The 25,858-nt window shown below is 39.8% G+C and overlaps 1 protein-coding gene across 4 annotated transcripts in view; it reads right to left on the bottom strand.

Annotated features, from left to right (window-relative positions):
- Positions 1 to 25,467, bottom strand: part of LOC131693718 (rap guanine nucleotide exchange factor 4-like) — a 352,448-nt gene extending 326,981 nt beyond the window's left edge. For 2 of the 4 annotated variants that reach the window (XM_058981800.1, XM_058981798.1), the window contains exons 1-2: positions 25,308 to 25,467; positions 25,119 to 25,213 (exon numbers count right to left, since the gene is read on the bottom strand). In XM_058981800.1, the coding sequence (XP_058837783.1) occupies positions 25,119 to 25,213; positions 25,308 to 25,347 (135 nt within the window). In that variant the 5' untranslated portion in view covers positions 25,348 to 25,467. Of the gene's footprint in view, positions 1 to 8,859; positions 9,070 to 9,118; positions 9,197 to 25,118; positions 25,214 to 25,307 lie in introns of those variants that run through there. The other 2 variants (XM_058981803.1, XM_058981802.1) reach the window with 2 other exon arrangements.
- Between the last annotated feature and the right edge of the window lie 391 nt (positions 25,468 to 25,858).

Genomic DNA, 25,858 nt, shown 5'->3' on the forward strand with positions numbered 1-25,858 from the left:
AGCGTACCTCCACAGGCAGTGTAACGGACTTCTAACTCAGCTACACTGGCTGTAAAAGCACACAGCGCAGTGATCTGCTTTGCCTGCCGCTCAACAGGCGACTGAGCTGCTTCGGCGAAATCCGTCCGTTTAAATAGTCGACGATGACGTCATTCATAGAAGCGTTGCGCGCTAGGTACACCAATCTGTCGTGCTGGACTAGGGAAGCGCTATCTTCTGTGTGTAAATGCGCGATATTTTGACTAGGTTGTTCATTATTTAAATTTTTAATGCCATGATATCAAAAATCTTTGGGTTTATCTATTGGAATCTATTCTTAGAAGTATTTCGGGGCGGCGTGCGCAAAAAATTTGAAAATTTATCATGAGATGGCTGAATTATATGCGTTTAAAATTGGACAACTTTTCGTTACATACCATTTTTGTAGAATTTGCAACGTGCACTCCTATATCGAAAACAAAGACGTAGTCCTACGTCAAAACCTGAGTGTACTCTCCTATATAAAATACTACGCTGCTGAACAGTCCAATAACTACAGAAGCACGTTGTCAGATGCCTTACTAATAAAAAACATATAACCGAAATATGAAACATGAAAACCAATAGGCTCTTTACCCTACGCAGCTACAAAGCGCCGTAAACATGGATTAACAAGTTACAACGCACACGCATGCATAAAAATAAATATTTTTTTCAAACGCAACACTCTTAAGCAGCACACACCGTATTGAATTAAATCCAAACCACCCCGCCCACCCACTTTGCAAATCATTCTGACACCGTGCTGGTACCCGAAAAATCCACACACGGCCACCGCTGCCGAAAATGCATAGCGTCTACCGCTTATTGTAGTGACCAGACGCTGCAGCCATGATCTTACCCGTTCGACATAAGAACAAAAACTGATTCAAACGGGTACGCATCACCTCTATTTATAAACTAACCGTATATGGTTTAGTCACTTAGGTGCGAGTGTGTGCAAATGCCAACGTTACCGAAAATCGATACCGCTTATTGCATCGCCCGAAGACGATGTTGCTCATATGGGATAAGAGCAACAACTGATTTAAACGGACATGCGTTGCTTCTATTTATGACTTTTCGTGTTTCATTGAGCAACTAAGCTGCCCTCTCTTGACGGCTGTGTCTGAGAAATCTGCCTCACGAATGGTAATTTTCCCGTTTTTCGTGAACTTTTTAATTTTACCAATTTCCAAAAGTCTACTTTTATTGGGGAGATATTAAATTATTACCAATATTTAAGTTAGGTGTTTCTGAATCGGTTGGTGTATGAATGATTAAAATCCATCTAGTAATATCGGAGTTATAAGCGTGCAAACCTTACATAGTTTCGTTACATGGGAGATAGTTTAGATTTTAGAATGACACCTAGCCCCAGATAGTGGAGTAAGACATTTTTAATGTCAAAAGTTAAAATTCTTTCTAAATTCACATTCTGGACCACTGTGCATTGACTTAACCCTTAAATAATGAACCGTCAATGTAACAAATTAAATAGACTTCAAGTTGAAATGTTTGGTGTATTTATTGAGAGTACAGAACACTGATTTACAACAAGAACACGAATTATGTGCACTTCAAAAACTTTTCTGTTTTTTGTGATTGGTTCAACTGGAACCGTACAGCAAGATTCTGCCAGAATCGCTCACAACAATTGCAGACGAGACGAGAAATGTCACCAACTAAAACACTTCTCCAGCGAGCTGTGATTCTGATTGTGATGTGGAGTGTACGGTTCATATCAGAGGACGTGAAGATTTCACGATCGCGTGGCAACGAGTGTTTATATGTTCGCGCTGGAGAACAAAAGCGTTTATGAGTTTACCAGTTCAAGCACGTCCAATTCATCATCGGGGCATTTTATTGTTTGCGAGATCGCGGGTAGGTGTGCTGGATGATCACGAAGGGCTGGAGCGGTTGAACGTTATTGTATTTTATTGCGTGAATGTGAATTAGCGTGCATAAATTCAGTTGTATAATTGTGCGATCATTTGCATATTTGCGGGGTTTCTGGAATGCAACCGAGTGTCGCGAATCTGAGATTTTATGTTGAGTGTATGGTTCACGGTTGACATGTTTTATCGTGTAGGCGTTGCTAGTATGTGAGTAACTTCTCGTGTTTTAATTCGTTTATATAACCGTGTACCCATTTCCATATTCATCTGAACTATTAGACTCTCGCGTGGGTCGTCGTTGTGATGTTTAATTTTGAGTGGACGGTACAGATGAAGGGAGAATCTGAGCTCCCCTATCTCGCTAAAGTTTCCAACTATGACGCCCTGAGACTTGTTGTTTAGTATAGAAAAGTACCGTATTTTTGAGTGAGAGCTCCCGGACGAGTACGAGTCATAATAGCACGAGAGCGGGCTTTTGTATGTTGGCACTTGAAAATGTCTTTTAATTCGTAAGTTTATATTATCTCGAAAGGCTCGAGCGTTTGTACGTAGTTGTGTGCATTCTCTTTATTGCGTGTATGATAACGCATTTAAAATTTCTCGTGTACTAAGGCGTTTATATAATCTTGTTGACTTTTATATATTCTCGTGTGCTTTTGAGTGTCGTTGAGAAAGAAACAATAAAACAAATTCATTCAGTACAGGTTAGATGATAGTACGATACGTATACTACGAAAACATTACATGCCGTGACACCTTAAAGCAACTTTCTGATGAAAGGAATGATAGAACACTGTTATCAACCTATTGCAACCACAGTTAACCACACCTAGGCCTAAGGCCAAAATTTTACTATGCGGGTAGTATGTATTATGCTACTAATTAAACAAAAGCAAAACTGGGCGAACTATCCCTGCATGACTATCCGGTTCATGACAAAAGGAAAAATTTTGGGCATGATATTTACCATTTTTTGGCAATACTATTTTGAGGGAATTGCTGCGCTGTGGAAGGTATATTTGTATATAATCGGAATTTACATTTAAAAACTGTATAAGAAAATATTTAAAAAAGATTCAAACGTACACGCGGTACCAATAGCTCACTTCAGTTTACTTTCTTTTTTCATCTCGCCCGTAGCAGAAGCTAGAAATCATGTAGATAGAAGTACCAGTAAAGCAGGCAAACTATTCTATCTTTGTTTCTTATTCACTGCACCAGCAGAACCAGTAAACCTTAAAAGAAAATAGAAGCTTTGAGGGAGAACACAATTGTGATTAACTTAACCCCGCATCCCTTTCATTTTGCCTCATCTTATTGACAATTAACGGGTGTTCAATAAAAATGAAATTTTTTTCAGTCAATGTTTATTCTTCAAAACAACGTCAATGAATATTGGAGAAGGGACCCTGGTCAGCCGTACGACGCAACTTAATAACGATGCTCTTGAGGGTGGGCGTAGCGTAGTTGGTAAATCGATCGCCTTGTACGCAGCGCACCTGGGTTCGAGTCCCAACCCCGCACATAGGGTTAGACATTTTTCATAAGAGATTTTTCTGACCCGAAGAGGCGAATGACCTTAAGGTTAAAACCTCTATAATCTAAATAAAAAACGATGCTCTCATAAGAGTACTGGACGGCACTGACGCCAATCTTCCGGATACAATTCCGGATCCTGATGGTAAGGGATGTAATGCACCTCAGAGCAAATAGAGAGAAAAATAAAAAACGCTCTTTGAACTTTTCATGCGAATCACCGCTCTCCTCTTTCACAATAAACCTCTTCACTCCGATATGTGTTGATCACATATGTGCATTCTACTCCATGGCTGCACACCACATAGAGTAGAAATGAAGAGGCTCTTTAGTGTGCATCTTGATCCCAAGCGCACGGAAGCAGAGAAGACAACAAAAAATATTTTAAAAACGTTCTTCCGATCAAACTTTATCTGAATTGTAGTTTGATTCGCCTTCCTACCTGCTTTCCAGTGAGGGGAGGAACAAAAAAGTGGCAAAAAGTACGTACGCACACATTCACACAGAATTTAGCGATTTCGACGAACTCGAATGGTATAAGGTCGAAATTCCGACCGATTGCATAACCTTTCTATATGAGAAAGGCAAAAATATTTTCCAACAATGTATGCTTTTTTCAACATTACTATTATGGGGATTTTTTCTATGTATCAAACGTTAAGAAAAATCATTGAGAGTATCAAAATACACATAAATCGATAATTTTGAATTTCTATTGCCATTGTCGAAAAATATTTCTTATATACAGGCCCGTAGATGTCCGTTTTGATTCTTACTATTCTGTAGTACTTTTTACTATCTTTCTCATAGAATCGAAATGTCTTCTACATATTTCCACAGCTCTTAGTAATTCTCGTTCAAAATGGCGGTATTTTTAATCCACTTTATTTAATAAACCTTAAGTTTTAAAACAAAAAATGTGACGCCTTCAACAAATCTTAATTCCAATAACTTCGTATAACATTTGAAGAACTTCAAAAATCACAGAAAAAAGATATAATGAAAAATGATGTTTTGGGTGCCTCCCACAAACAACGCGCTTTATCTCAACACCATTACATTTTGGAGAGTTTGCACGTTTAGCAAGTTTTCTCGTAGTAAAATTTTCTATAACCTTGTCATTGACATCATGACTCTATCTCAAAATTTAGTAGAAATAAATTTTCTATCTCACTGTAAGGTGGATTAATCATAATTCAGTATGCATCAAAAGAAGGGGGCTTCGATTCTGAAAAAAGTATTCATAACACACCAAATCACTAAGATCAACTCCTAGAGCACAGTTAATTACACGCACGTTTTGGTACCATTGCGACCACTGTGCACTGCTTGTACGCAAAGTAGGGTAATAGATCATGGGAACTTTTCCAGCAATAGGCACGCTTTTCAGCATTCCTGAGCCAAAAAATCACCAAGCATTGGTGATGCAATTTGCAATGTTTAATGCAGCCACGTCTTTTGCCAAAAGCGGCTTTTAGCTCGCAATTTAAAACTAGTCGATCTTCACGCCGTCAATCTCTACTTTGTGGGCGGGCATGTAGACACGGCAGTCCTTTGCTTGCTTTCGATAGGATATCAGAATGATGAGCTCATCTGGGCTACCCTTTCGTGATATTTCTGTGTTAGTCTTCTGAACTTGTTAGAATACTTTGCGAATCCGAACGAACATCAGATATGGTCTGACGAAGTTCAATGTGTATGATTTTCAACAGGAAGTTTGTGTCTTCGATGTCGAATCTTGTTCAACATCCAATTTAGAATTTGTCGAGTCTTTTTTAGGCAATCCCATTGATGTTGTTCCCAATGTTTCGAGTTTCATAAATATCTCATAAATTTAAGTAGAATTTATTTTGAATTGGTCCACAATTCTAGATATGCCTATTTTCCATTAAGTTTTCACAATGTACTTGAATTGGAGCAATCTCGGCCATTGGAAAACTGTTCCGGGAGAACCTTACAAAATGTTAATACTTTTCTATCATCCCAGCTTTTTGAACTCAAAGATGTATACGAAATGCGAAGTTTCTCAAACAGCGTATGAACCTTACAGCTCCCTCAACATCGGTGTGACCATCCCGGCACCGGTTCTGGATGGAATTAAATAAGGACATTTGACACGATTGTGAAAACCAAGATGACAGTTTCCGGTTACTACAAAACAGTGAAACCCATCATCAATATAGATCAATATCTTTTGAAAGCGAGTGGCCTGCAGAAGAAGGCGCTTGCCGCCATTTCGAAAATCAAGATGACGACTTCCAGTTACCTCAAAACAGTAAAAACCAGGAGTATGGGTTTCATTTGAAGAGGGGTGGTCAGTAGAACATCGATATTGAATATTGATACAATTTTGAAACCCGAGATTTCCGACCACCACACAACAGTGACAATATGGGTGTCAGCTGAAATGAATTTTTTTTTCTCTGAGGAATTTCACAAAATTTGGAATATAATTCAAGGATTTGTTTTTATTCCGTGAACTGTTTCATGAAATATAATATAGTTCTATGCTATATTTCACCCTAAGGAGGAAAATTTGGTAAAAACCAAAATTTCTCACTAGGGTGAAAATTTGTTGGTAAAAACCAGTCTTTGTACAGGAGGGCACAAATCCTTATTTCATACTATGTTGCGTTTCGGCTTCGCCTCATCAGAAACCGACACTAACACATTGTCGGAATAGATTAGCGCCGGCTTGACGCAAATCCCTTAAAACTAAAACACACTATGTGTTTCAATCAAACGACTGATCAAACGTGATGTCCCGTTCGAGCAGAAGTTCTGTTTATGCCGATGAGACACAAGTGAAGCCGAAACTTGTCTTGGCTTAGCAGGCCTATGCGAAAGCACTATGCTATATTTCACCCTAAGGAGGAAAATTTGGTAAAAACCAAAATTTCACACTAGGGTGAAAATTTGTTGGTAAAAACCAGTCTTTGTACAGGAGGGCACAAATCCTTATTTCATACTATGTTGCGTTTCGGCTTCGCCTCATCAGAAACCGACACTAACACATTGTCGGAATAGATTAGCGCCGGCTGAAATATAGCATGGTGCTTTCGCATAGGCCTGCTAAGCCAAGACAAGTTTCGGCTTCACTTGTGTCTCATCGGCATAAACAGAACTTCTGCTCGAACGGGACATCACGTTTGATCAGTCGTTTGATTGAAACACATAGTGTGTTTTAGTTTTAAGGGATTTGCGTCAAGCCGGCGCTAATCTATTCCGACAATGTGTTAGTGTCGGTTTCTGATGAGGCGAAGCCGAAACGCAACATAGTATGATAATATAGTTGTTTATGTACAGCTGCTAGCGACCAATCATAGGTACGAGTAGTAGATATATGAAAACGACGTTTCTAAGTCCCAACATTAGAAACATTGTAATTATTTAGATAATGGTCTGTGTAATATCTGGAATCAAAACGAAAACTGCTCTGAGCTCCAAAAATACATTGTAGAGTCACAATTCGTGTTCATGAAATAGTTTATAAAACCATGAGGTACTGCTGATCGGTTATGGTTTTATGATTCAGTTCGTAATGTCACGTTACTTCTCGTAAAAATCCAATAGCAAATTAAACAATACGCCGGCGTCGGCGGTAAAACATGATGATGAGTTATGTTCTACCATAGACCATGCAGTAGACTTGGGTGCAACCTGCCTAGTCCTAGTTTTCCGTTCTAAGTTTATAACAGATTCGCTCTAGAATACCTATCCGTCTTTCAATTTCATTGCTTTCGTTTCTCTTAGTCTCAAATTTGCCGAAAATAACCAACAAAATCGATACAGTAAATGAAATTCATAAAAAAACAACAAGTAAATGCATTATACAAGTGTTACGGTAGGAAATTGAACACAATTATAAAACAACATAATTTTTGTTCATGGACCCGTTTTCATTACGTAAAAATTAATCAAAATTGATGCCAAATTTATTCACAAATTTATACCACAGTAGTTTGTCTTCTTTTGGTAAAAGCGGCGGCGAACATGTATAACCGGATGTCGCCATCTCAGTTTTCAGAATGGCATTAATGGTCCGTATATATCCTCTACCGAGCATTGATACGCATATTGATGATGGTTTTCATAGTTTCGTGGTAACCGGAAGCTGTCATCTTGGTTTTCCAAATGGTGTCAATCACCAATTTCAATCTTCTGCTGACCAATCGCTTTACAATAACACTCATACTGTTGATGGTGTTAAATGTTTTGTGGCAACCGGAAGTGGCCATTTTGGTTTCCCAAATGACGTCAATGCGATAGTGACATGTTTCGTAAAAAAGCGACAGTTGATTTCAGTTAGCATAACAAATTTAATGCAAATGCCCTAATCATTCAAAGGAGACCTTCGTTACCAAAATATGGCGGCTTGCCGGCCTCTTGATCTTAACGTCCTTGCATTTGAAAATCAATTCAGCTTAATACATATTACATCTCAATCCAATCGTTTATCAAGCGTAGTCACTCAATTCCTGACCACTTTCAGCAATCAGGCACGCAAGTGTGTCCCCAATTACAACGTAATTATAATTTTCTCCTTCTACTATGATGACCGCCAATGCAGATGCAAGCTCGATTAACTTACGCTAACGCTGTCACCAGCAATGGTGGCGAGTGACATTGTTTGCAAATTGTTGAATTATGAGGGTCAATTGAAGTCCGTCCAACGAACGGTTGTGTGAGTGTGTCTCTATATTTACACTGCAAATATGGCGTCAATAAACAGTCACACTTGTCGGCATAAGGGTATCCCCTTCGCTGGCAAAGATGGCAAGCCGGCCTCGGAAATTAAAACCAATTAGCCGCGTGCATTTCATTGTACGATGACTACCACCGTCGTTTAAGCGACTCGCGAATGAGAAATTGTGCACGGCGAGTGGGATACTAATTGATGGTAATCAACTCGATGGCGGGGGTATTTAAGATTAATAAATTGATGAGAGTAAACATAAACATTTTCAACTGGCACAGTACCTCGATTTTTATGTAATGGATGGCGATGACATCGATAAGGAATGGCTGATGATTGATGTGTTATTTATATGCCTAGGTTATGGTGCAAACAGAAGTTGGTGTTCATTAAGATATCTGACTTTTATAAAATACAGCGCATTTTTATGTATACTACTGCCCTCCCCTTAAGCCTAGAAATGGTTTGTTGGCCACCGAATTCGCCGTGTAAATGATTTGTTTTCCTCCAAATTCAAGCGTCAAAATCAGCTGGATAAGTCTATGCAACGCATTCCATTTACTATTCGCGTTGCAATAAACAAACTTTCACTGCTAATACCGCAGTTTATATGCCCCCGTTACAGATTTGCTTTCAAATCACACCATTTCCTCAATAAGCACTATGTATCCTTCCAAATCAGCTCGGATTCATGGCGAGATCTTTAATTACCGCCACTTGTGTAAACTTTATCTTCTCGCAACAACTTCGACCGAAAACTACCACTTTCCTTCCTCTGCTCCGTTAACTCTCACTTTCAAAAACCACATAGATCTGCTCATTTGCAGTAGACCAGAAGCGCTGCCGTCTTCTAATTCAATTAATTTGTTTGTTTGGAATCAGCTCCACTGTTTACAGTGCGAAATCAGTTTCTCCGGCAAAAGCCAACGAACATGCACCACCGATTTCTGTCTGTGGTATAGGTACCTACCCGGTACAGCGAAACTCTTCAGTACGAGAGCCAGCAGCAGGCCACAACAGAAAGAGTCCAGCTTGCTTCGACCACACGAGCGAATGTTTGCATGCTTGTTTACACACAGAACTCTTCGGCAGCATTCGTTTCTTCGTTGTCGCCGCCCGTCCGGGTCCCGACTGTTCGAATCTGTTTCGACACGGTTTTCGCTGCTTTTCTATCGAGAACCAGGAACGATTGAGGTAGCCCCGTGCGGACGGTGTGGAAAATTGCATTTTCACTTTCCGTGCCAGTAGAGATGTCTTGGATGCGTCAAACAGCAGAATGCAATCGCTCGGTGCAAATGGGTAAACAATACGGTGCTCTGTGCCGCGCCTTCAAACCACATCGAGTCGAGCGAGTCGAGTCATTAGCTAACGAAAGAGGAGGAAAGTTTTACGAGAACATTCCTCTTTCCTTAGTTGTTGAATGTTATTATGTACAGAGCGAATCGTAGTATCGTTCGATCTTTGCTGTGTATGGTTGGAACACGCACCGTAATTTGATGACTTTCTGGATACGTTCTTTGTGTGTTTTCAGACCGAAACGAATAGGCTGTTATTATGGGGTCCACAATCCTAAGGCATAATTGGAGCTCAATTCATTACACTTCTTGATCACTAATTGTGAAAATGGAAATCACGCTTCGCTCGCAGCAATCGCACAAAACAAGCAGTTGAAATCAGTGACGACAAATAATTAAATTAGTTATGGAGTTTGCGCTTCGAGTCCGTCTCGTCAGAATCGGACACTAATTTAGTGACAGGACTAAGTCGGATTGACGCTAGCTCCAAGGGCGGAGATACGATTTGTGTTCCTGAGCAACCACTTAGTCAAGCGTGATGTCCCTCAAGAATAAATCAATAGTAATTCTTCAAAAGGGCTAATGAGACTTTTGTAAACAAACTTATTTCGCTCATTATTCCGCTACCGAGTTGAATTTCATGAAAAATACACATGAATCAACATCTTTATCCTTGGTAGAATCAATTTCAAATGTTTTCTGTGTTGAAATGATAACAAATTAGGAGAAATCAGCAAAACAAAAGTTTGTTTACAAATCTTATTAGCCCTATTCAAATGTTGATATGGAAATGTTCTATTTAAGTTTGATGAGAACTAGCTAGCTTAATCCTTAGTCCTTAGATTATGTTTGTGTCAAATTCTGATGAGACGAAGTCGAAACGTAAGCTCCATAACTAATTTAGTTAAAGGTTTTGTGCCTTTCACACTCAAGTATAGTTTAACCCAATTTTCTCTTTAATGGAGAAGAATCTCCTTAGAGAGAAATATACCCTAGTGACAAATATTGTTTTTTTGTCTAGTTCACGATCTATTTTGTCCAACGCTTAATGTATAGAATCATTAATTAAAGATAAGTTCGAAATAACACAATAATTATTTACGAATCGAACTTGTAAATAGAAGTTTGAGTGCAAATACTAAAGCTTCAATAATATTCAGCAAAAAAAGCAACTTGAATTGTTGAGACCGCACTTTTTCGAAAAGTAGAGAGAAAATGATGAAAAAAGACTTATTGCCTTTCTCATATAGAAAGGTTATGCAAACACTCTGAAAAACGTCAACCTAATCCCGGCCCGGAGCGCCGAGTGTCATATCCCATTCGACTCAGTTCGTCGAGATCGAAAAAAGTCTGTATGTGTGTATGTATGTGCGTATGTGTCAAATAATGTCACTCATTTTTCTCAGAGATGACTGGACCGATTTGCCCAAACTTAGTCTCAAATGAAAGGTGCAACCTCCCCATCGGCTGCTATTGAATTTTGGATCGATCGGAATACTGGTTTCGGAATTACGGGTTTCAGAGTGCGGCCACACAGAAATTTCTCATATAAACTATAGGAAAAATTAAAAATAGAATTTTATTTTTGATGCTAAATGTGTTCAAGGTGCATGAAACGACGAGATTTGATGCAAACTCGAAAAAAAATTTGACGACGATTCACTTCTTTGATTTTTGGCACATTTTTGCCTTTCTCATATAGAAAGGTTATGCAATCACTCTGAAAAACGTCAACCTAAACCCTAAAACCTAATTTTTTTTCGACTCGCATAAGGTTTCTGGATTTTAACAGGGGCGTAGTTGATGGCTTACGGAGAGGGATTACACCCCCCTCTACTGTTCACTCTCCTCCCTTAAAAATCTCCTTAAATCACCCCTCAGACCACCACCCCATCCAGCCCTCATACCCCTCCCTTTCAACCCCATCATCTTTAAACCACCACTATATCACAAAGCATACCAATTTAAGCTGGGGAGTCGTTCGCTCATGGGACTTTCGCCCTCCTCACATACCCACCCCCGCATGACAAAATGAGTTAGCAAGCAGATAACATTGATCTAATGCTGATTAGGCTAATGAAGTATGATATTTTTTGTTTCAAGTGTTTCACCAACGACGTTTCACCGTCGACACGTAGCTCACCAAGTTTAGAGAAATGAGAAAGGCACAATTGCACCGCTAGGTGGATTGAAACAGGTTTTTTTGTCTCTGATACACCTTAAAAACAACATATTCGGCAACTTTATGTCTTCAGAGAAGTCGTAGAAAATGATATTTCCACAGACTAACAGACATAACACTCGAAAACAATTCTTCGTTTGCTTTGACGGTCATTTCAAATATATATTTAGTTGGGACTGTGGCCGCATTTGAGATTATGGCGCCAATGATATATACGCAAGTATTCGGAGGATAGACCACTAATGAAAATTTGTTCTTGAGCCTGATGGATAACCCATTTGCAAATAAGTGGTTGGGACCGTGTATAAAAAGTGGAGCTAGTGTTCTAGTAAAAAACACGGATCGATATTTATTGAAAGAATTTCCGCATAGTGTTATGTCTGTTAGTCTGTGGTCTTTCTAATAATTACGAGCATTTTTCGAACGATTTTTTCCGAAGAATCCCCAAAAAAATTATGAACGAAAAATTCTTATCGGCCAACGAATTTATTAGTAAGCCTGCTACGAATAGGGCCATCCGCGGAGCCGCGCGTTTTCGTGCATTGTAAATAAGTGGTTTCATTCACTTCACGAATTAAAACGTAGCGACTTGAAGAACGAAAACTTTCATCATTTGAAATATTTAGTGTACATTGTATGAAATTTATTGCTGTTTTCCACTACTCATGTATACCAAAAATATATCGGACAATTTTTACGCTTTTACTTAATCGCTTTGTACCTTTTTTGATTCGAAATGTTATTTTTTCTTTTTATTACTACATCTTGAAGTAGATTCATACTAACACTCACTAATACAATGATTTACATATTCTCTCATATACAATAGCATTCTCTCTCATTCAAAACGTACAAGCGCTCGTGCCATCGCAGTAACACAGACCTGGTCCCAAACGCAAACATGCAATTGCAAACATCCACACATACTTACGCATGCGATTTGCGAACATTAAAACACCAATGTAATTAAGGAGTTACATACCTTTTTATTTTTCAAACAATCAATTTTTTTCACTACTTTATCTTTAAGTACAACTCTTCAAGAATATTTTCCCAATTTTTTCTAGAGATCCGAGAAACAGATCGAAAGTTGCAGCGCTTCCAAGCGCGCTTCGTCTACCAAGAGCAGTACCTTAACATACAATTTTAAACTCTTTAACTCGAAGTGTCGTTTTTCCAAAAATGATTTTTCTGTGTTCACAATTGCCGAAAAAACATTCAACCGATTTTCTTAAATTTTTTTTGATTGATCGTAATAATTTTTTCTTGTATCTTAACGATTCCTTTTTCATACATAAATTTTTGTTTTGTGGATGAGAATTTTTCAATAAAATCGTGATCAGCGCAAACCTCGGTTTCGGGAAAAAGCCAGACATCCGACAATTATCAATATATTTTTATAAGCTTGTTTATTTCACTGAAAAATGTACTACCAAAATACTATAAGTTTGAAGTGATAAAATCATTGCTTTAAACCTTTACGTAAATTCAAACATTCTAGACATTTTTCTCATAAAAAGGGCCTTGCGTACCTTAAGATAAGAGAACGTTATACCACCTATGAAATTATAAACGCGGTCTCCAGCATCAACCCACCGCTCCACAGTGGTCAAAATGAGCAAATTCATGCCTTTAATTATTTTGTGGCTAAACTATAGGGTTTTAAGTTTTGGTGATTTTTGTTTTTGGAGTTAGAAGGGCGGATTTTTTGAAGTCGACGGTCATGTTCCATAATGAAGTGTAAACGCATTTCTGAAATATAACTTTTTACTGAAAGGAGATGGGCGGTTTGAGTATTCCGCAAAGTTGTAGAGAATGTTATTTTAAGTAATTTAACTGAAGATACTAACTCTCTATCTATAGCCGATTCGTTGTTATGAGAAGTTTTCCTTAGCACCCTTTAATAATCTGTTTTTTGAAAATAACTTTAGTCGTATTCATTTCTCGCAACAATGTTCTCTGCATTCATATTTCTTAGCCAGTTTTCTAAAAAAGTCATGAAGGAATGGTTAGTATCCGTTGGTATCCAAGAATGTTGCGTACAAATGACACGGCGAGTATTTGAGTTCTAACGGCGTTTTTATTCTATTCAATCTTAAATAATGGGAAAGTAGCAAAGGCCTACAATAGAATGTTGATGATCTAGTTATCTTATCCTCTTTCGATGAACTGTTGTCTGCGTTGTTATGTAAATTTTTATTTGGATCGTCCTCGGTTTTACTCGAAAACTGCACCAACTTACGTTTACCAATTTCAACGACAAACAAAATCGCTAACTAATAAACGGCTACATGGAAATGCTTGAAAAACTGAAAGCATACTGGAATGCCTAACATAAAATTTATTGTCAGTAATATATAGATCAAATAGAATAGAAGCATCCGATGAACAATGAATATCGAAGTTGCTTTATTTCAATTTTGCACTTATACACAGTTTACAATATATCAAGCAAATATTCATGTAAAAATTTGGACGAGGGGGGTAAGAGATTAGGTTTATTCGGTGAAAAGATTTTGATGATACACAAAGCGTTAGTAAATTTCCATATAATAATGCAACATTTGAACTTAATTTCTCTAATTTTCGTGGCAAAATATTGAAAATAATTGAAAGTGAATCTGTGGAGGAGACTAGGTGTGCATCATAATTCAGAATCTACTGGACCAATAATTTCAAAATTTTGTACAGTACTTCTTCACACAATTTCCAATGGAACTACGAGCACTTTTTGTTAAATTATGGTATTACTTTTACAATAACTGATTAAGTGATTATAATAACTAAAATAATTTTGAATACAGCTTATATAAAATGGTTGAATATAATGAAGCCAGATAGAGCTGAAGAAAAAACTCAAATGCTCGCCGTTTCATTCTTTTATAACATTCTTGGATACTAACAGATACTAACCACTCATTTAGGATTTTGTAGTAGATTGTTAGTACTTTTAAGATAGTATTATTTCATTGGTATATTTTTGCAATTTTTTTAGAAAACTTGTTAAGGATAATTACATTTTTAATCAAAGAAACAGCTCTAACTCTTTCTATAAACATCGGATTGTCTTAAAATATTCAACAAAGTTATGGGTTTTTACAATATCTAAAACATTGTGAACAACATTGTTGTAGAGAAATGAATACGACAAAAGTTATTTTAAATAAACTGATTTTTATGGGGTTCATTGGAAAACTTCTGATAACAACGAAACAGCTGTAGACAGAGAGTTAGTATCTTCATTAAATCACTAAAAATAACGTTATCTGCAACTTTGCTGAAGACTCAAACTGTTTATTTCGTTCCAGTAGAAAGATATATTTCGAAAATGCCTTTACATTTCATTTTGTAACACGGTCGTCTACTTCTGAAAATCTGTCTTAATAGCTCCAAAAACTTGTCCTCAGTCACCAAAACTCAAAAACTTGTGGTTTAACCGCAAAATAATTAAAGGTATGAAATTGCTCATTTTGACCACTGTGCGCTTGCGCGATCACAAATCGGTCACGTCCGGAAGTCTCTACCCCCGTTTCTAGCACCTAGATTCATGCTTTTAGTTGGATCAACGAATATTGACGCTGTTTTTGCCGAATAGTGGTAGGTCCTGTGATACTTTGCGAAGGAAACTATAGTGCGTGATCTGGTACACTTTTACTGGTGGACTGTATTTGTTCTGACCGAATATATAGAGAATATAGTGAACCGGCCGTCTCGTGACAGCTGAACTACGCGAAGACGAATGTAAAACTGACCCTGTTTGTTTGGCCTATACTGCTTTTAACCGTTTTGTTTCTATCTTCTTTCTATAACGGACTCGACGATATGCAGTGATACATTTTATAATGAACACAGTTTTGTGTAGTGCGCATATGGCTCACACTGTATGTGTATGCAACTCGAATGAGTGACCGAGAAACTATCTATCTGTATATAGAGGTTATACTGACGGTAAAGATAGAGATGTACAAAACTGGATAATTTCAGTGGTACGCAAATATGCTTATGTAGGAGACGGTTCTGTTCTAGAAATGTACATTGAGCGTAAACATTCCGCCCGCCTTGAAATATGCACTATTTCAATAACACCTAGTAGCCCTAATCTGTATACGTATCTTGTTGTGTAAACTGTTTCTGATTTTATGTACACTTCATATAAATATTGAAGAACTGGAAAATATATATGACTATTATCCTTCCTCGCTATTTATAGCTAATTTGTAGAATTGTATGTTGAAAATTACGTTGGTCTGCTGGATGATTTGTTGCTACTGCTGGATTCGGTTTCCATCTCGAAGCTAACAGTTTTCCCGACGAATGGATCGTGTACTTCAAAGACTGCTACTTTCGGACTTTATGTTGTTAATGCTGCCCGCCGTTCTACTGATATATGCTGAGTGTGTTGATTACTGTCTGACTGTGGCGATGTATCTTCTTTGCGATTATCCTAAATATACTGCTGATCGCTTCCGTTGATATCCTGCATCAGGCCCGAATGCCCGTGCATAACTACTTGTTGATGAAACGTCGACCTACTCCACCCCTCATAATATGTTCGATCTAATGCTGATTACAAAGATGTCTGCACCTCCGCAGGAAGTTCAGTTCACTAGTACCTGAATCGAAAACCGACTAAATTTCATGTGGAATTCAATAAGCGAGGAAATACTTAACGTAGAGAGGTGTTGGAGTGGCAGTTCTGATCGCTTCAATCAAAACCGCGCCACCCCAGATTGCCTAGTTGTTGGAACCCGGGACGTCACTTCTTGCATGTGACGGCTATAGTCAACTGCTATGATGTGTGATGTTGACTTTGCTGGATAGTTGTAGTGATTGTCTGCCCATTATGATTGCTGGATCTTCGATGGCGGTTGAGACTTCTTCATGACTGGAACTGTGCGCGATTTCTTCAGAGTAGCCGATGAGAAAACTGGATCCTCATTCACCGTTTGCGAACTGAGGTGCTACCTGAACTGTCTTCACTTGATGTTGTGAAGATTTATCTCCCAACGTTTGGGTAGATTACTAAGCAATCTCTACCGTGACTGATCGGTTGAGGCTGCACTTGTCACTATAGACAAGTCCGAAAAAACTCCCTGCCACGCACCGCAGTGAAGCACTTCCATTCTGTTGAATGGACCGTAATGAGACCTTCCTTATTGCAAGTCGGTCGTCATGAAGAACGTCTCTTGAAGTTGAATAAATCTGCTGTGGTATATCGTAGATTCGAAATGTTCCGTCTGTGTAACTCTCCTCTGTACAGCATCAGCAGCTAGAGGACGATGAAGTAGCGGTGGAGGGATGGAGTGGTTGTAGATTTATACAAATCCGAAGGGTAGCGGCATCTATTGTTACAGTCTCTTCCAATGGACTGGGCAGGAACAATGCATGGTAATGGTATCGCAGGGATCCAGAATCATTGCTATAAACTAACTGATAACGTTTTCGAATTCATTTAACTTTAAATTGTACTATGACCTCTCGATGGCCGATAAATTGGTCATTCATTGACCAGATGGTATAAGATAATGATGAATGTGGTTAAATTTAAACAGAAAATAGAGATCAATGACGCACTGCTGGTCCGTACACTAAATGCAGCAAGGAATGATGACGCTGACCACAATGGCGGCAACTTGATGGATTCTGGCATCTTTCCGCCACGTGTCCTTCGTGGAAACAGTTAAGGCACAGCTTCTTCTGAACCGCAAGCTCCTTCCTCTTTTCTGCTGAAAGTCGTCCAAATTTATCACACTGATACAGCATGTGATTTTCTTCACAGCAAGAGCATGGATGAAGTCGATTGATGGTGAAGGCTTGCGCAATGGCCGTTACTGCGTCATGTACGACAGAAGCATGGCGGTTACCACACCGGCAGCAAACATCAACACTATTGCAATCCATCCGGGAATGGCCTGACTGAAGACAGACGTAGCAGAGACCATGACGTTTCAGAAATTGTCGCTGATCCACAACCTTCTGATTCTCGAACATCTTACACTGTAGTAAATCATGTGTGCCCTGACACAGCAAACACTGGATGACGCCTCGTTGAATAAACATTTCTTCTTGTTTCGCCTTTGATTTCGTCATACTGGTTTGCAGAACTGAAGCACTATTGATGCCGATTTCCTTTACACGGCATTTTTCATACTCTTCTCTCGGTCGATCATCACTCTGCTCGATTCTTAGTAACTGATAATAGATATCTGCAGCCACGCTTGACCACAATTGGTAGTAGTGAACTTTCACAAGTTTCATTTTTGTACACAATTCGTACGTTGAATACAACTCTTCGAATGCAAAATGGTAATCTTCACATCGGCGTGCGAAACCAATCAATTCTAATTGACCCGGTTCACTGTGCATGGCCAGTTCTTCTCTTAGCAACCGTACTAACAAAAAACTTCTTCGCAATGGCGGCGTTAGTGACGCTTCTACTTTGCGCTCGATCGACCTTTGTTCACTTTGCATTGTGTGCACTGATTTGGTTGCTTGTCCACTCAGTCTATAGTCTATACTTTTCGAAATAATTTCACTTCGCAGAAAAAGCACTCACATCCGGCTCGAAGGACCAATGTTTTTGCCGAATAGTGGTAGGTCCTGTGATACTTTGCGAAGGAAACTATAGTGCGTGATCTGGTACACTTTTACTGGTGGACTGTATTTGTTCTGACCGAATATATAGAGAATATAGTGAACCGGCCGTCTCGTGACAGCTGAACTACGCGAAGACGAATGTAAAACTGACCCTGTTTGTTTGGCCTATACTGCTTTTAACCGTTTTGTTTCTATCTTCTTTCTATAACGGACTCGACGATATGCAGTGATACATTTTATAATGAACACAGTTTTGTGTAGTGCGCATATGGCTCACACTGTATGTGTATGCAACTCGAATGAGTGACCGAGAAACTATCTATCTGTATATAGAGGTTATACTGACGGTAAAGATAGAGATGTACAAAACTGGATAATTTCAGTGGTACGCAAATATGCTTATGTAGGAGACGGTTCTGTTCTAGAAATGTACATTGAGCGTAAACAGATGCTCAGATTCACTAGAAAACACTTCCATGGCGATATGATCGGGAACTCTAGTGAAAAGGAAGAACTCACTCTCTTCTAGCATCTGAACCGTTTACAAAAAATTAAGTATCAAATTCACGGTCTCGCGCGATCATTCAAGAACACTTTACACTGTTATAAAAATTAATGCATACACGCGAAGTTACATACACGCTTGCACACGCGACAAACACGTTATCATACAAACGCTCGTGTCCTTCGCGATCATCCACGCACACCTACGCCCGCGATCTCGTAACCAGGATACCACCTCGGTGACTAAGTGAACGTTTTGGTACTTATAAATTCGCAGGAATGAACATGAAAACGTCCGTATTCGCGGGATCATGAATTGGTTACGTCTAGGAGTCCATATTCTCGACCCAAATAGCGTAAATGTAATGCCTTTAGGTAGACCAAAGAAATGACGCTCATATCCACTAAACAACACGTTCCACGGCGACAAAAAATCGAATTCACTCATGCGAAGTCACATAAACGCGACAAACACGTTAACATAAACATTAGACCGGCAACAATTTTGACTTTTTTTCGGAACACTGTTGAATCAATTGGTAATTGGCTTCACATACCATTTGTCAAATGTGAGCTCTAGTTCACTCACAAGAGTTTTCAACTTTGTATGTGAAAATATATGAAATAAGGGCAATAGAAACAATAAATTCAGTAAAAAATATCAGTATGATCTTATGCATCCCAAAATCTACATTGCCAATCAACATTGCCGAAGGCTGCAAATTGATCCGACTTTGCAGTAAAAAGGTATTATGTGTTGCCTCTCGTTCTCGCACATGCTTAGAATAGGAAATTTCAAAAAAATTGGTTGGTCTTCAAAGTTAAATAACTTTTTAGGGGAAACTCCAATCAAGATGCGATCTTCGACAAAGCTGTTCCTTATAAAATAAGCCACTCGACCGTAAGCTTTGAGGTATGCAAAGTGACTGTGATTTTTTTTATTAGAATTTAAGTTTTTATTTGCGAGTTTCCATATATATTACTATAGAAACTTGAAACCTCTTGTGGGTAAATTAAAGCTATCGGAAAAAGCTCATATTTTGTATATGATTACTGTTTGCGCCAGCTTTACGATCGCATAAATTCGAGGAAGTGAGACTTCACTGTAGTACAGGACAGTTAGGTATCGCATAATGAACCATGTAGCTTAGGCGTTACGGAACAGTTTGTTGCGTTCACCACTCATACTGCAGTCAGTTTTCTAGAAGTTTCTCATTTCCGGGACAGTACAGTTGTGTTCATCTAATAGTTGTAGCAACCTATATATAGTCCAAACTATTACCAGAACGAGTTAGTATCAATAGTCATTATTCACAGTTAATTAGTATCGTTACCACTAGAAACAGTCTTTACAATTCTCTAATATACCTACAATGGATTACAGTCGAATTACACAGTTTTTGCTTTATACTGAGCAGTAGGGCTTACAATAAGTGGCGAGTCCTACTGAATAAACCTACTGAATTTAGTTAGTGTGACCGCGAGTTCTTACTACACCGTCAACCGAACAGTTTTCCCTCTTCATAAAATCCGACAGCTCTACAGACGTTGATGTGCGGAAACAATTACTATTACCAGTTACCATTCGAATTAGCAGTGTTCCGAGAAAAAAAAGTAAAAAGTATTGCCGGTCTAATACACATGCTTGAAAGCCATTCGCGATCCTCCACGCAACTTATACCCGCGTTTTCGCAAACATGATAACATCCCGGTGATAAGGTGAACGTCTCAGCATAATTAATTTTTTTCAAATTTTCAATCGCGGCCTCAAGCGAAAAACTACAAAGTACCACGCTCGCGCGATCATGAATCGGTCACTTCCGGAAGTCTCTATCCTCGGTACCAGAAATCTAGGTCCATACCTTCAATTAGACCAATTGAAAAAAGATAGCTCATATCCACTAGACAACATGTTCAATGGCGACATGGTCGGAAAATCTAGTGATATGGAAGACCTCACTTTCTTCTTGCATCTGAACTGCACACCGAAAATTCAGTATCAGATTCACGGTCCGCGCGTGATCATCCAGGAACACGTGAATATGCGAAAAGAACACGATAATAAAATAGAATTTATGTACGCGAAGTTAGGTACATGCTAACACACGCGACATACAAACGCACACGCGATCGTACACGTTAACGTACAAATGTTCTAGTCATTCGTTATAATACACGCGATTTTGAAGGCCCTGCGCCTTCACATATCTGAATCGTACAAAAAAAATCTCATTTAAAATCACTGTAATTGGCCTTAAGCAGAGCTTTAGTGGGTTACATTTCCCATCTCGTCTGCAATTGTAGTTAGTTTTTTATATTGTTTTATAGCGTAAAGTCAATTTAATGACTTATGCTGTCGGTTCCGGCAGCATAAGTCATTAAATTAACTTTACGCTTGTCCGAACATGCCGCAGACTCAGGTGATTCGCATTTAATGCCAAAAGATCCTGACTCCTGCGTTTCAGAAGACAAAGAGTTAAGTAGCCGGGAAACTCTAAGCTTGTTCATTGACCCTACTCCACGCTTTTCAAAACTTTCTTACTTCAAATCCTTGCTCTTTCTTGAGTACTATGGCTCTTAATATTTGAAAAATACTTCACTTTCCAGTCCCTTGCTAATTATATGTCGTTACAATATAAAAAAGGAAAAAGTTTGACTCGCTATAAGTCGTTAATAAAAAAGGAAAAAATTGAAGTTAGTTACTTCGACGGGGATCCCTGCCGAGACCGTAGCTCTACAGCTCCAGTAGGACGATGTTTAATTCAAAAGACTCATAAGCCTCACCTAGATCTGAAGATTAAGATATAAAGTTGAATCATATTTTTATCACTTTAATGTAGTTCGCCGTGGACCAGTTGAGTAGTACGTGATGTAGCAAACCGGAAGTCTGGCTTTACCGGAATCGCCGGACCCATCTCGACACCCTACCGCGTATCTCGGAAGTAGGATGGATCACGAACAGCATCGGCGCCAGTAAGCCGGAAACTACGCTCCATCCGTAATCGCTGGACAGACCACGGGATCCACTGGCTGGCCGTTGAGTAGGCTAGATCCACCGCAGGGGACTAGAGCGAGTAGATTGGAACGATGCGGAGAGCTAAATGGCTCACGGAAACGAGCATCGGTATCGAGAGAAATCTTCCGTTGGGGAATTCACGGTAAGGTACATTCACCTCCGTGGTCTCTCCGACTATAGCGAGACAAATTTGTGAGCTAGCTGGCTCGCGAAACAGACATCGATACCTAGAAGAATTCCGCCGTCGAGGACTCTGAGTCGGAGAAGGGTAGTTTCACCGTCGGAAAATATTTAATTAGAGCTCGTTGGGAGCTAAATTGCTCAAGGAAACGGATATCGGTATCGGGAGAAATTCCTCCGTCGAGGAACTCTCAGTCGGAGTAAGGTGAGTTCACTGCACGGGGACTAATCGAGTAGATCGTGATAAAGCCGAGAGCTGAGGTACAAGCAACCTTAGTGAAGATCGGGTATCCAACCCCGGTGGGATCTTTGGAAGGCATAAGACTCCATGCTGCACTCGTTTCTCGTGAAGATATTGGCGATGCATAAAGTTTATGCTGTAGCAGTGAGGCCCTCTCCTGCGGCAGGCGATGGAAAGATGAACGACGCCACTACAGCTCAGAAGTGGGGTAAACGTTTTTCGATCTAGAACGCTCCGCATCTTGGGGGGATATTCCAAGGTGAATCCTACAACCCGCTTTAGTTTTGATTAGCAATGAGCCCACTTTCAGTAGGGCGCTCAATCGAAACGGTCATGGCTATCATACAAGGTAGGGAGAAAGCTGACCAGATGAGATAACCCATACCTTCTACTTGGACAATCTCAAGATCTATGCTAATTCGACGGAATGACTGGATAGTCATCAAACTAGTCGAAAGAATCAGTGGTGACATCGGCATGGAGTTTGCTCTATAGAAGTGCCGATCAGTTCAGCTACTATCAGGGTGATTGGTCGGCACAGGTGATTTCGAGATCGACGATGGCTACATGATTCGGGACATGGTTCCTGGTAAATTGTGCAAGTATCTCGGATTCCAGTAGCTCCCCGGGATTCCAGTGAAATGTGTCTTGAAATCCTTCCTAAACACGGGGAATAAAGTCAGAGCAATAAACATGTTTACTGTCTCCGTGTTGATCTACAACTTCGGCATCATCAAATGCAGCCGGACTGACCTGAACTATCTTGAGCAAAGATTAAGGAAGGTGTTTAGACAAGCTGGAATGCGCCATCCTTAGTCAATGCTCGAGAGATTCGCATTGCCACGGGATGAAGGGGTACAAGAAATAGTCAACAGGCTTGTGTTCTTGAAAAGGCCCGCTTCACGCTGTACTGAGATCGCATTATTCTATCGGACCGATTTCTACACCACAACCGCCTAGAGGGGTCGAACTGGGGTTCCACTGGAATCTGGTAGATACTCACGGTGAAAAAATGGCCAGATATCGCCCCTCTGGCCACAGAGGCCGTAGGCCGTAGAAATATGGAAGGGGGATGTGGTTCTGAGAGTTGTTTCTGTTGTGCCCTCGACGACTGTAGTCGTTCCGAAGAAGCTACTGGCGGCACTGAAGGAGCTGAAGTTGGAGAAGGAGTTATCCGTTATCAAAAAGTCGATGCTTAGCACTCCAAGAGTTTCTGACGCAAGACGATATGCCGATTCCAGAGGATAAGTTGAGCAAAGTTTTAATGTGTTTGGAATCAAATTTTGAAATATTTGTGTTATGTATCTTGTATTTGTGCCGATATATTAACGTTGACCAAATAAATCGAATGGTATATGACACTTGGTTGAAAAGTCGATTTTCAGAGCAATTGCGCAACCTTTCAATTAAGAAAGGCAAAAAACTACTGCCTGCCATCTTCCACCCTATTGAAATCCAGATTGGCATTTTCGGCTTTCCATTCATAATGCCAAACCACTCAATGGCGAAAAGCACAGTACTATTGATTCACATACCGGACATTGTTGTTGAAATAGGATCTTTGCTGTCGAATTGTGAGTCAAAACGGACGCCACGACAGTAGCCCAATTGACCGTTCGTTCGTTGCCCTCCGAGTACCAAGGGTCGACCTTTATTATGCTAGCTTCGATTGTATGCGAAGTAGTCATTGTTCGGCAAAGGAAGTAAAATTTTACATTCTTCTACCTTTGCATTGTTTGCGCATTTTTCTGTCATCCCTCATTCAGCCGCCACGAATGGTCAACCGAATTGCGACCTTTTTGCCTTTCTCATATAGAAAGGTTATGCAATCACTCTGAAAAACGTCAACCTAATCCCGGCCCGGAGGGCCGAGTGTCATATCCCATTCGACTCAGTTCGTCGAGATCGGAAAAAGTCTGTATGTGTGTGTGTATGTATGTATGTGTGTGTATGTGTGTGTGTATGTATGTGCGTATGTGTCAAATAATGTCACTCATTTTTCTCAGAGATGGCTGGATCGATTTGTCCAAACTTAGTCTCAAATGAAAGGTGCAACCTTCCCATCGGCTGCTATTGAATTTTGGATCGATCGGAATTCTGGTTCCGGAATTACGGGTTTCAGAGTGCGGCCACACAGAAATTTCTCATATAAACTATAGGAAAAATTAAAAATAGAATTTTTATTTTTGATGCTAAATGTGTTCAAGGTGCATGAAACGTCGAGATTTGATGCAAACTTGATAATAAATTTGACGACAATTCACTTTTTTGAATTTTGGCACATTTTTGCCTTTCTCATATAGAAAGGTTATGCAATCACTCTGAAAAACGTCAACCTAATCCCGGCCAAATTTTTTTTCGACTCTCATAAGGTTTCTGGATTTTAACAGGGGCGTAGTTGATGGTTTAAGGAGAGGGGTTACACCCCCCCCCCCTCTACTGTTCACTCCCCTCCTTTAAAAATCTCCTTAAATCACCCCTCAGACCACCACCCCATCCAGCACAAAGCATACCAATTTAAGCTGGGGAGTCGTTCGTTCATGGGACTTTCGCCCTCCTCACATACCCACCCCCGCATGACAAAATGAGTTAGCAAGCAGATAACATTGATCTAATGCTGATTAGGCTAATGGAGTATGATATTTTTTTGTTTCAAGTGTTTCACCGTCGACACGTAGCTCATCAAGTTCGTGGCTGGCATGCCATTGTGTATAAGTGCAAAGTGTACTAAGAATGTAATGGACATTTCCACAATTATGTTGAACCTAAAAAGCCTCCGTGCCATAGAGAAATAAGAAAGGCACAATTGCACCGCTAGGTGGATTAAAACAGGTTTTAAGTAATTGTTCCACCTCTAACTTTTTGTTTGCTCCACCAAATTTCAAGTATGAATAGCATTTATAATTTAGCCTACACTATGACTGCTGATGAAATTGAGGTTGAATTATATCCTACCTTACTATCCTTGGCTTCCGCTCCATGGTAACGTACTTCCAGTTGACCGCCGAGTACTGCGTACCAGTAGCGGCCTTGCTCACCGGCCCGGAACACTGAAGCAGAGAAATTAGCTTGCATTAGTTTCTAGCTAACCGACTAAGCCAACGGACGGGAAACAAAATCGAATTAACCGCGATGAATACTCACGCGTGACTCCCTTTTCCAGATCCTCATAGAATCCACACATGGCCAGCTGCTGCAGGGCGGATCCGGGCAGCCGACAGAGTGGTTCCACCCGCCTCAATCGACACGATATTAACTCGCAGTCTCGCAGATTCCGGTCACAGGGCCTGTTGGAGAAGGGGGAAAAGGAGAGAGAACACACAGTCTGTTATTTTATTTCGAATTTTCATCATCAGCGAACGTCAATTTTTAATCGGGAATGAACAATTGGCAGCCGTCAACGGAGGACCATTATCAACCGTAAATGGGTAGCTTGGTTACGCAGGCCCGTCCACCCTGTTCTGTTGGCGAATGCAAACCGAACAATAGCCATTTCAATTGTGTGGTTTTGCGGATATTAATTTTCAATCATTCGTTGTGAAGTTCGTTTGGTATCAGTTTTAAAATTGGATCGTTTTGCGGTTGTTGAAATTGATAGGAAAATGGTGACCACTATTCGGGCTCGCTACTGCCTTAAGATAGTTCAAACATTGAGGGTGATAAATTTGCTGGGTTATTTATATCATTAATTTTCT

This window comes from Topomyia yanbarensis, chromosome 3 (assembly GCF_030247195.1).
Source record: "Topomyia yanbarensis strain Yona2022 chromosome 3, ASM3024719v1, whole genome shotgun sequence".
In the NCBI taxonomy this organism is placed as follows: Eukaryota; Metazoa; Arthropoda; class Insecta; order Diptera; family Culicidae; genus Topomyia; species Topomyia yanbarensis.